This window comes from Aythya marila (genome assembly GCF_965140915.1).
Source record: "Aythya marila genome assembly, chromosome: Z".
In the NCBI taxonomy this organism is placed as follows: Eukaryota; Metazoa; Chordata; class Aves; order Anseriformes; family Anatidae; genus Aythya; species Aythya marila.
Window position 1 is genome coordinate 25,893,760 of NC_139080.1, and position 11,830 is coordinate 25,905,589.

The following is an 11,830-nucleotide window of genomic DNA, read 5'->3' on the forward strand; positions in this document are numbered from 1 at the left end:
CTAGAAAAATACCTTAAAAATAAATATTACATATGTGTACCAATTCCACCTTATAACTCCTAGCACTGGTCTCATGGTTTTTGTATTTTAACAACATTAAAGCCCTCTAGATTATGGAATTATAATCATGAAAAAAAATATGCCTGTCTAGAAGACCCCAGTCAGGATGTAATTATGATGTGAAATCACAACAGCAAAGTAATTGAAATGCATGACTGTGTGGACCTAGTTATGATCATATTAAAATGCTTTCAATAAACATTCACCATCCTGATGAATATTTTGTATCACTGGAATTATGGTTATGCTATCTGCAAGGGCTACATATCTATATTAGTTATAAGTATTATAGTCATCACCGTACAGAAGGATTGCAAATTATAGTTTCTATCAGCAATGGGCAAATAATATAATTTTTGTGAAAGTTGTCGTGGTTTAACCCGACCGGCAGCTAAACACCACGCAGCCGTTCGCTCACCCTCCCCCCTCCCTCTCTGGGACGGGGGAGAGAAATGGAAAGTGAAGCCCGTGAGTTGAGATAAAGACAGTTTAATAAGACAGGAAAAAAAATAACAAAAATAATAATAACAATAATAATAATGATGATACAATGGTGATAATACGAAAGTAATAATAGTATGTACAAACAAGTGATGCACAATGCAATTGCTCACCACCCGCTGACCGATGCCCAGCCTAACCCCGAGCAGTCCGGCCCCCTCCCCCCGGCTAGCCACCCCTATATATTGTTTAGCATGACGTCAGATGGTATGGAATACCCCTTTGGCTAGTTTGGGTCACCTGTCCTGGGTCTGTCCCCTCCCAGCTCTTACTGCACCCCCCAGCCTGCCCGTTGGCAGGACAGAGCAAAGGCTGAGATGTCCTTGGCTTAGTATAAGCACTGCTCTGCAACAATTAAAGCATCGGGGTGTTATCAGCACTCTTCTCATTCTAAGCCAAAACACAGCATTCCACCAGCTACTAGGAAGAAAATTAATTCTGTGCTAACTGAAACCAGGACATCTATCCACCCCTTATTCCATACCATTTATGTCATGCTCAGGTTACACTCTTTTCCATACATTCTAATTAGTCACCTATAGTAATCATGGTAGTGATAACATACAGTATAATATACTATTTAACATGGTGCAATTCAGTTCATGGGCTATTCTCACCCAGTATTAAATCTCCTTGAGGTACACACCGGACCTCTCCGTTCTTTTGCATCACCCACCAAGTATATCCAGGTCCCTGAGCGAAAACAATTCCACGAATAGGTTTGCCTTTTCCTGAGGCAGGAGTAGCCCAGACTGTTTTACCCAGCATATTTTTTACATGCACTACAGGAACTTTATCCCCATCTACAGTACGTAACAGGTTTGATTGGGCAGGTCCAGCTCGGTTGGTAGATCCCCTAGTATTGACTAACCAGGTGGCCTTTGCCAAATGCGTATCCCAGTTTTTGAACGTCCCAGCGCCCATTGCTTTCAAGGTAGTCTTTAACAGGCCATTGTATCGTTCAACTTTCCCGGAGGCTGGTGCATGATAGGGGATGTGATACACCCATTCAATACCATGTTCTTTGGCCCAAGTGTCTATAAGGTTGTTTCGGAAGTGAGTCCCATTGTCTGATTCTATTCTTTCTGGGGTGCCATGTCGCCATAGGACTTGCTTTTCAAGGCCCAGGATGGTGTTCCGGGCGGTAGCATGAGGCACAGGATATGTTTCCAGCCATCCGGTGGTTGCTTCCACCATTGTAAGTACGTGGCGCTTGCCATTGCGAGTTTGAGGGAGTGTGATGTAATCAATCTGCCAGGCTTCTCCATATTTATATTTCAGCCATCGTCCTCCATACCAAAGAGGCTTTGACCGTTTGGCTTGCTTGATTGCAGCACATGTTTCACAGTCATGAATAACCTGTGCTATAGCGTCCATGGTCAAGTCCACCCCTCGATCACGAGCCCATCTGTATGTTGCATCTCTACCTTGATGGCCTGAGGTGTCATGGGCCCATCGGGCTATAAATAATTCACCTTTATGCTGCCAATCCAGGTCCACCTGAGCTACTTCAATCTTAGCAGCCTGATCCACCTGCTGGTTGTTTTGATGTTCTTCAGTAGCCCGATTCTTGGGCACATGAGCATCTACGTGACGTACTTTCACAGCCAGGTTCTCTACCCGAGCAGCAATATCTTGCCACAATGCAGCAGCCCAGATAGGTTTGCCCCTACGCTGCCAGTTGTTTTGCTTCCATTGCTGTAACCATCCCCACAGGGCATTTGCTACCATCCATGAATCGGTGTAGAGATAGAGAACTGGCCATTTTTCTCGTTCAGCAATGTCTAAAGCCAGCTGAATGGCTTTCACTTCTGCAAACTGACTCGATTCACCTTCTCCCTCAGCAGCTTCTGCAACTCGTCGCGTAGGACTCCATACAGCAGCCTTCCATCTCCGATGCTTCCCCACAATACGACAGGACCCATCAGTGAACAGGGCATATTTCTTTTCATTCTCTGGCAACTGGTTGTACAGTGGGGCTTCTTCAGCACGACCCACCTCCTCCTCTGATGATATCCCAAAGTATTTGCCTTCTGGCCAGTCCATGATCACTTCCAATATTCCTGGGCGACTGGGGTTTCCTATTCGAGCCCGCTGAGTAATCAGTGCAACCCACTTGCTCCATGTAGCATCAGTTGCATGATGCGTAGAGGGGACCCTTCCCTTGAACATCCAGCCTAGTACCGGTAATCGGGGTGCTAGGAGGAGCTGCGCTTCAGTACCGACCACCTCCGAAGCAGATCGAACTCCTTCATATGCTGCCAATATCTCCTTTTCAGTTGGAGTATAGCGGGCCTCAGATCCTCTGTATCCCCGACTCCAAAACCCCAGAGGCCGACCTCGAGTTTCCCCAGGTTCTTTCTGCCAGAGGCTCCAGGTGGGGCCGTTCTCCCCGGCTGCAGTGTAGAGCACATTCTTTACATCTGGTCCTGTTCGAACTGGCCCAAGGGCTACTGCATGGACTATTTCCTGCTTGATTTGTTCAAAGGCTTGTCGTTGTTCAGGGCCCCATTCAAACTCATTCTTCTTACGAGTTACTTGGTAGAGTGGGTTTACAATCAGACTGTAATTTGGGATGTGCATTCTCCAAAACCCCACAACACCTAGGAAAGTCTGTGTTTCTTTTTTGTTAGTTGGTGGAGACATAGCTGTTATTTTGTTGATCACATCCATTGGGATTTGACGACGTCCATCTTGCCATTTTATTCCTAAAAACTGGATCTCCCGTGCAGGTCCTTTGACTTTATTTTGTTTTATGGCAAAACCGGCTTTCAGAAGGATTTGGACTATTTTCTTCCCTTTCTCGAAAACTTCCTCTGCTGTGTCACCCCACACAATAATGTCATCGATGTACTGCAGGTGTTCAGGAGCTTCCCCCTGCTCTAGTGCAGACTGGATCAGCCCATGGCAAATGGTAGGGCTGTGTTTCCACCCCTGGGGCAGCCTATTCCAAGTATATTGGACTCCCCTCCAAATGAAGGCAAATTGTGGCCTGCACTCTGCTGCTAGAGGGATGGAGAAAAATGCATTAGCGATATCAATTGTGGCGTACCACTTGGCTGCCTTCGATTCAAGTTCATACTGAAGTTCCAGAATGTCCGGCACTGCAGCACTCAGTGGTGGCGTGACTTCGTTCAGGCCGCGATAGTCCACTGTTAGTCTCCACTCGCCATTAGACTTTCGCACTGGCCATATGGGACTATTGAAAGGTGAATGAGTCTTGCTGATCACTCCTTGGCTCTCCAATTGACGAATTAGCTTATGGATGGGAATCAGGGAGTCTCGGTTGGTGCGATATTGCCGCCGGTGCACAGTTGTGGTAGCAATTGGCACTTGCTGTTCTTCGACCCTCAGCAACCCCACAACAGAGGGGTCCTCTGAGAGACCAGGCAAGGTAGATAATTGTTTAATGCCCTCTGTCTCTAAGGCAGCAATACCAAAAGCCCACCGGAACCCTTTTGGGTCCTTGCAGTATCCTCTTCTAAGATAGTCTATGCCAAGGATACATGGAGCATCCGGACCAGTCACAATGCGGTGCTTTTCCCACTCATTCCCAGTCAGACTCACTTCAGCCTCCAATACAGTCAACTGCTGAGATCCCCCTGTCACTCCACAAATATAGATGGGCTCTGGTCCTTTATAGCTCGATGGCATTATAGTACATTGTGCACCGGTGTCTACTAAAGCCTTATACTTCTGTGCGCGTGATGTGCCAGGCCATCGAATCCACACAGTCCAATAAACTCGATTGTCCCTTTCCTCCCCCTGGCTGGAGGCAGGGCCCCCCTAATCCTGGTCAGAATCTTCCTCGTTTCTGTGTTTGAAGGACTGTCTGCTGGAAGTTGGAGCAGCAAACTTTTCGGAGAATCCCTTTTTCCTGATTGTTTTCTTTTGCAACTCACGTACCCGTGCCTCTAGGGTCGCGGTAGATTTTCCATCCCACTTTCTCATGTCCTCTCCATGGTCTCGTAAGTAAAACCACAGGGTGGCACGGGGTGAGTACCCACCATATCGTCTTCCTTGTGTGGGTGAACGCCTACCCCTGACAGCTGAGACACTGCTTTGTACAGGTGCGAAGGAGAATAATCTCTCTTCAAGTTGGTGAACCTTTTCAGAAAGTTTCTCCCAAGTGTTCTCCTTTGGTCGGTGGGCACTGGTTGGTTCAGGTGGGGAGGACAATAGATTCTCTTCAAGTTGGTGAACCTTTTCAGAAAGTTTCTCCACAGCTGAGACGCAGGCCTGTAAGGAAGAGGAGAGACTTTCTTCGTACTGCCGGAGTTGTTTAGCCGCTTCACCCACTGTGGGTTCCTCATCCTCTTTCCAGGCCATTATTGCCAATGAGCTGGCATATGATGATGGTGCACTCCGTACAAACTTCCGCCACATGGGTCGTGTACACTTGACTTCATCTGGATCTGTGGATGTTTGTTTGAGGTCTGGATCCTCATAAATCACTTCCCGTACGGCTAATTCCCTCAGGTACTGGATTCCCTTCTCCATAGTGGTCCACTTGCCTGGTAGACATAAAATATCTTCCTTGAAGGGATACCTTTCCCTCACAGCTGAGAGGAGACGCCTCCAGAGGCTGGTGGGTCGTGCTCCATCTGCAATTGCTTTGTCAATGCCGGCGTCTCGAGCAAGGGATCCCAGCCGCTTGGCTTCCCTGCCGTCTAATTCCACACAATTGGCTCCAGAGTCCCAGCACCGGAGCAGCCAGGTGACAAGCTGCTCACCTATACAGCGACCAAAATCTTTTCGCACATCTCGTAGCTCGCGCTCGTTTAGGCTTCGGGTAGTTACTGTTGCTCTTTCGGCATCCTCATCTTCCTCCTCCTGAATCCTTGACGGCCCAGCGTCGTCATCATCTTCGTCATCTCTATACTTAGTTTTGGCAGAAGCCTTACCTGGATTGGCAGAAGACTCTCTGCGTTCTAAACGACTTGAATTTCTATACCATATTTTCACCTTCTCTACAGGGGCAGCTTGCACTGCTACTGCTCGTTTCTCTGACTTTGTTACAGGGTCTGCCACAGGGGTTGGAATGCCCTCTGCAGGGTCAACTTGCACTGCTACAGCTCGTTTCTCTGACACGGCCACAGGAGCTGGAGCGGCTACAGGAGCTGGAGCAGTTGCAGGAACCGGAGCTGTAGCGGCTACAGGAGCTGGAGCTGGAGCTGGAGCAGTTGCAGGAGCTGGGACTGGAGCAGCAGTAGGAGCTGGAGCTGGAGCGGCTTCAGGAGCTGGAGCTGGAGCGGCTGCAGGAGCTGGGACTGGAGCGGCTGCAGGAGCTGGGACTGGAGCGGCTGCAGAATCCACCGTAGGGGTCACAGTGGCCGTTGGATCTGTCACAGGGTTTGGAGTGGCCGCAGGGTCTGTCACTAAGTTGACAGCAGTATCAATGGCAGCTCGATAGGCATGAGCCAGGCCCCAGCACGTTACAATGATTTGTGTTACTTTGGAACTGCCAGAATCATTACACCTTTTTTTCAAGCATTCTGCCAGTTTTTGAGGATTTTGCCATTGTTCAGGGGTGAATTTCCAACACACTGGGGGTGCCAACTGCTCTAGATGCCTGCCCATATCCACCCATACTCCCTGCCACCCACAACTATACTGCCTCCGGGCAGATCTCCGGATGAGCTTCATAAGTAGTTGTTTAACTTTAAGCAGAATCTGAAGTGCATTTATGAGGCAGAACAACAAGACTATGGTATTCTGAGTATTCCAGAAATATTCAATATCTTGGAGAGCTATTGTGACAAGCTCAGGGGATAAGAGGGTGGTGAAGGAGGAAGGCAGAGTGACCCAGGAGGATACAGGGGTGGTGAAGGAGAAAGGGAGAGTAAGCAAGTAAGGAAAAATATCCTCCCCTTTCCCCTCCACAGATTGACTCTCTAATGGAGAAAAACAATAGGTATAATTGCTAATAGTTCCCAAGATGCTGTTTCCAAAGTACAGAGTCCACGATGTTACTGAGTATAAATACCAAGTTAGAGTCATGACCAGATATCTTATCGTCTCATAAGCCATTGCTATAACACTTAGTACCATAATGGTCTGAAACCAGGGCCCGGAGAGGAGAAACAACACTACAGAGAGCAAATACGGAAAATAATGTACTATAATACTCAATTTGGAAAACAGGCGCAGCAGAGTTGTGATTAAAGCAATCAGCATCATGACAAGTGACTATTAAGCAGGTCTAATCCTTCCACCAATTTTAGTTTAACACACTCTGATCAGATCTGCCGTTATCTCAACCTTTCGGGCCCCACGTTGGGCGCCAAAAAGACTGTCGTGGTTTAACCCGACCGGCAGCTAAACACCACGCAGCCGTTCGCTCACCCTCCCCCCTCCCTCTCTGGGACGGGGGAGAGAAATGGAAAGTGAAGCCCGTGAGTTGAGATAAAGACAGTTTAATAAGACAGGAAAAAAAATAACAAAAATAATAATAACAATAATAATAATGATGATACAATGGTGATAATACGAAAGTAATAATAGTATGTACAAACAAGTGATGCACAATGCAATTGCTCACCACCCGCTGACCGATGCCCAGCCTAACCCCGAGCAGTCCGGCCCCCTCCCCCCGGCTAGCCACCCCTATATATTGTTTAGCATGACGTCAGATGGTATGGAATACCCCTTTGGCTAGTTTGGGTCACCTGTCCTGGGTCTGTCCCCTCCCAGCTCTTACTGCACCCCCCAGCCTGCCCGTTGGCAGGACAGAGCAAAGGCTGAGATGTCCTTGGCTTAGTATAAGCACTGCTCTGCAACAATTAAAGCATCGGGGTGTTATCAGCACTCTTCTCATTCTAAGCCAAAACACAGCATTCCACCAGCTACTAGGAAGAAAATTAATTCTGTGCTAACTGAAACCAGGACAAAGTGTTGATAAAACCACCATGTTTTCATGCTTTCAATACACTATTGGAAAGAAAAGACTGATTAGCCCTGTTTTTTCCTAGTTTTGTATTTTAATCTTTTAATGTAGAATTATATCTTTGTTAATATCCTAACACGGAGGCTAGTGTTCTGCTATTATAAAAATAAGAAATGGGGATAACTATCACAGTTTCCATATTTCAGTTATGAGGAGACATTGCTTGCATACCTAAGGCTTCCAGAGTTGTTTCCTTAATTTCGTCAGCAAGTTATATATATATACATATATATAACATGAGGGATTTAACAGCTTCTGTACTGAATTTCATTTAAGCACTGGTGAATTCATTCCAATATGTTTCAAGACAACATCATAAGAAGTTTAGTGACTGAGGAATTCTCTACCCTTAAGTCACATCTTAACAAACATCGGAAAACCCACATAGGTGCCTGCTACTCATGGGACAATACTCACCGTTCTCAATCACAGACATCCCACCATTCTTACAGAAACTGTTTAAATAAAATGCAATTTTTAGAAAATGTTTCTCCCACCATGTTCTGTAGTCTGTGTTATAATCTGCACCGACACAGTAACATTTATCTGTAATAACTTTTTTGGTTTGTTTTCATTTCTCTTCTTTCTCTCTACTCTTTGAATTGTTTATAGAGCTCAAAAAAAAAAAAAAAATATATATATATATATATATATATATATGTAAATAGACAAGCTTATGCACCTTCTTTCTGTAAAAAGTAGATCTGAAAACCCACAGGTCCAAGCAAGACAAATGTAATGTTTATGAGTTTGTGTAAACAAGCGGTACCAAACAAATTATTTGCATGCAGCCTCTTTAGCCATAACAACTTAGATAATTTAATTTCTTTTAGTGGAATTTCAATCACTGCATTGTACAGATAACTGGAACAGTTTGTTTCTAACAAGAAATTATCAAACGGCAAGGAATTTCTTGAAGCATCCAGACAGGTGAGAACTCAGCACCTATTTCCACTCATGACCTTCTGACATGGAGGGGGTTTCAGAAATATAAATGAAGAGTAATTTTTTCCACTGACTGGAAAGGGGAGTCTTTCCCACTGACTGGAAGAGGATAAACATTACCCCCATTTTTAAAAAGGGAAAGAAGGAAGACCGGAGAACTACAGGCCTGTCAGTCTCACCTCTGTGCCCAGCAAAATCATGGAGCAGATCCTCTTGGAAAGTGTGCTAAGGCACATGGAAAACAAGGAGGTGATTGGCGACAGCCAGCATGGCTTCACTAAGAGCATATCATGCCTAACAAATCTGGTGGCCTTCTACGATGGGGCTACAGCATTGGTGGATATGGGGAGAGCAACTGACATCATCTACCTGGACTTGTGCAAAGCATTTGATACTGTCCCCCATGATATCCTTGTCTCTAAGTTGCAAAGACATAGATAAGAAAGATGAACCAATCAGTGGGTAAGAAATTTGCTGGATGGTCAAACTCAAAGAGTTGTGGTCAATGATTCAATGTCCAGGTGGAAATCAGTAATGAGTGGTGTTCCTCAAGGGTTTGTTTTGGGACCAGCACTGTTTAACATCTTTGTTGTTGACGTGAACAGTGAAACCGAGTGCACCCTCAGCAAGTTTGCCAATGATATCAAGCTGTGTCAACATGCTGGAGGGAAGGGATACCATCCAGAGGGATATGGATAGGCCTGAGAGGTTGGCCACTGCAAACCTCATGAGGTTCAACATGGCCAAGTGCAAGCTCCTGCATCTGGGCTAGGGTAATTCCAAGCACCGGCTGGATGGAGAATGTCAATCAAGCATCTCAATCAAATGGATTGAGAGCTGCCCTGAGGAGAAGGACATGGGGGTACTGGTGGGTGAGAAGCTCACCATGAGCCAGCGATGTGCACTTGCAGCCTAGAAAGCCGACGGTATCCTGGGCTGAATCAAAAGAAGTATGGCCAGCAGGGTGAGGGAGGTGATTCTCACCCTCTGCTCTCATAAGACCCCACCTGGAGTCCTGCACCCAGCTCTGGGACCCACAGCACAAGAAGGACATGAGCGTATTAGAATGAGTCTAGAGGAGGGCCATGAAAATGGTCAAGCGGGTAGAGCACAACTCCTAGGAAGACAGACTGAAGGAGTTGGAGTTATTCAACCTGGAGAAGAGAAGGCTCCAGGGATAATTTATAATGACTTTAGCAGATGAGGATTTGAGCAACCTGGTCTAGTGGGAGGTGTACCTGCCCACAGCAGAGGGGTTATTAGATGGATTTAGATGATCTTTAAGGTCCTTTCCAACCCAAACTATTCTATGATTCTAATACAATCAACTTTATTTAAACCGATAGAGCCAAATTGCAAATATGTCAGGAGTCCAATCTGACATGGGCTTAATTGCCTACCAGGAATGTTTCTGCCAGTTTGTGTTATTTAAAGTTCCGAATCTGCTTTTTTTCACAGTTGACATCTTAGGGTCCTTACAATTGATTGTGAGCCAAGAGGAGAAAAGTGAAGCTTAAGTTAAAATGACAGTGTTGTGAAAGAACCATGAACTGTAAAACTACCAGAAATGAACAGTATACCTGCTATAAGACAAAGGTTCTTAAAAATTTTAGATGAAGATCATCTGTTCTGCAATAGCCTGGGCCTTTTCAGATCCAAATCCCTTGTATGATACATATATTTTATTTGCTGCCATGTCATAACCCCTACAGTATTACCTTCCATTTTCCTAGGGTAACCACTTCTACTTTGTCTCTTCAGTGTTCTGCCCTATGAAAACTTAGCTTTATCTGCTGTACTGAGGCATACTCAGGAAGCACAAGTAGAGACTGGCTTGCATTGCTGTTGCTCTCACCAAGGTCCACAAGGCTGGATCAGCTTGTTTCTTCATTATGCCTCCCGAGGGGAAGAGGCAACAGGGTGAGATGCAGCCCTTCCCCACCAACCAGCCAGACACAAAATGCATAACCTATGCGCAGCTTCAGCCATTCGTCCCTCTGGCTTCTGTCTCCATGATTCAAAATAAACCTTATACTTTTTGGAGGGCTAGAGGACAGTCATTGGGAGAAAAGGAAAAAAACGAGACAAAAGGGAGAAAAAAATCTAGACAGCATTTTCCCTGGATTTCCTGTATTCCCTATATTGTATACCACCTCACCATTGGGAATGCTCCCATACAGTTGTGTGTAATCTATTCTCTATTACACCTGCACAAATCTTGAAGAACTCTAGTAATTCACAGTTTGTGTTTTCAGTTTTGTTTTGTTTTTAATATAATACATCTGGATAACTACTCTTGTAAACAAGAAAAAAAACACCACACCCTTCTGCTCTTAAATTTTATTGTGCAGTCTTCTGCCTCATTGATTTATTTATATGTACTGACTGAAGAAGAAAATGACTGTTTAAAAAATAAAATTATAAGCTTCTTATTATCTGTATTAGCTATTAATGTGATATACTGATTTATATTCAATACAAAATATCTGTATATAAGCATTAACATTAATATAATTCATATTTAGGCATACTGCAAGTGACAGTTTTGATAGCACAAACACAGAGCAAAGGTTTCACTCACCAAGCCATCCTGATCCAGAATTGGGTATACACATATCTGTTTCAGCACTGGGTAACACAAATCCAACCACAAAAACTTCGACCCCATCAGCCATTAGGGCCATTCCCAAAACAAAGAAGAGTGCCCACTGAAATCGACCATGGCCACATTCTTGTATTATCAGTTCATACTGCTGTGCTAGCTCTTCTTCATCAGCTTTCCTCTCTGTTTCCAGTTCACGACGATCCTTATATTCATCATGCATAGACTGCCCTAAGGCCACCATGCCATCCTTGCCCTGCCCCATACTGGGGATTCCTTGATATTCCCCTTCATAAATTTCATCATCTTCATCATGCCCTTCGGTTGCTTCACTTGACCCTTCATCATCATTAGCTTCTACACCATAATTTCCTCCTTGAACATAATCATCATCATCATCTTCCTCATCCTGGAATCGGTTGTATGACCTCTGTGTGTAGCCGTCCTGAGCTTTGTCAACAGCTTTATTCATTTTTTTCACTGCTTGCCTCTTCACCTCTTTAGCAATATCTTTTGCCCCTTTCACTAAAGAAGTCCTGTCTTTGTATGATTCCTCCATCTTGTCTCAAAGAAAGACTGCTGTTCTACTGGAGAAGCACCTGTCAAACACTGTTTGGAAAATCTATTGTGAGCTGGACATCAGCAGAAACTGTGAAGCTGTAATATACTACCTGAAAAATATGAGACAAAAAAGAAAAAAAGTTTATATTTTGCCTCTTTTCATTTTCTTCTTCACACTGGACACCATAGTTCAGTACAAAAACATACAAAAACAT

The 11,830-nt window shown here is 44.9% G+C and overlaps 1 protein-coding gene across 1 annotated transcript in view; it reads right to left on the bottom strand.

Annotated features, from left to right (window-relative positions):
- Nucleotides 1-11,613, bottom strand: part of SV2C (synaptic vesicle glycoprotein 2C) — a gene marked incomplete at both ends in the record, with an annotated part of 87,650 nt that extends 76,037 nt beyond the window's left edge. Inside the window, one exon of the mRNA XM_082783713.1 lies at nt 11,030-11,613. Within this exon, the coding sequence (XP_082639839.1) occupies nt 11,030-11,613 (584 nt within the window). The remainder of the gene's footprint in view (nt 1-11,029) is intronic.
- Nucleotides 11,614-11,830: the final 217 nt, after the last annotated feature.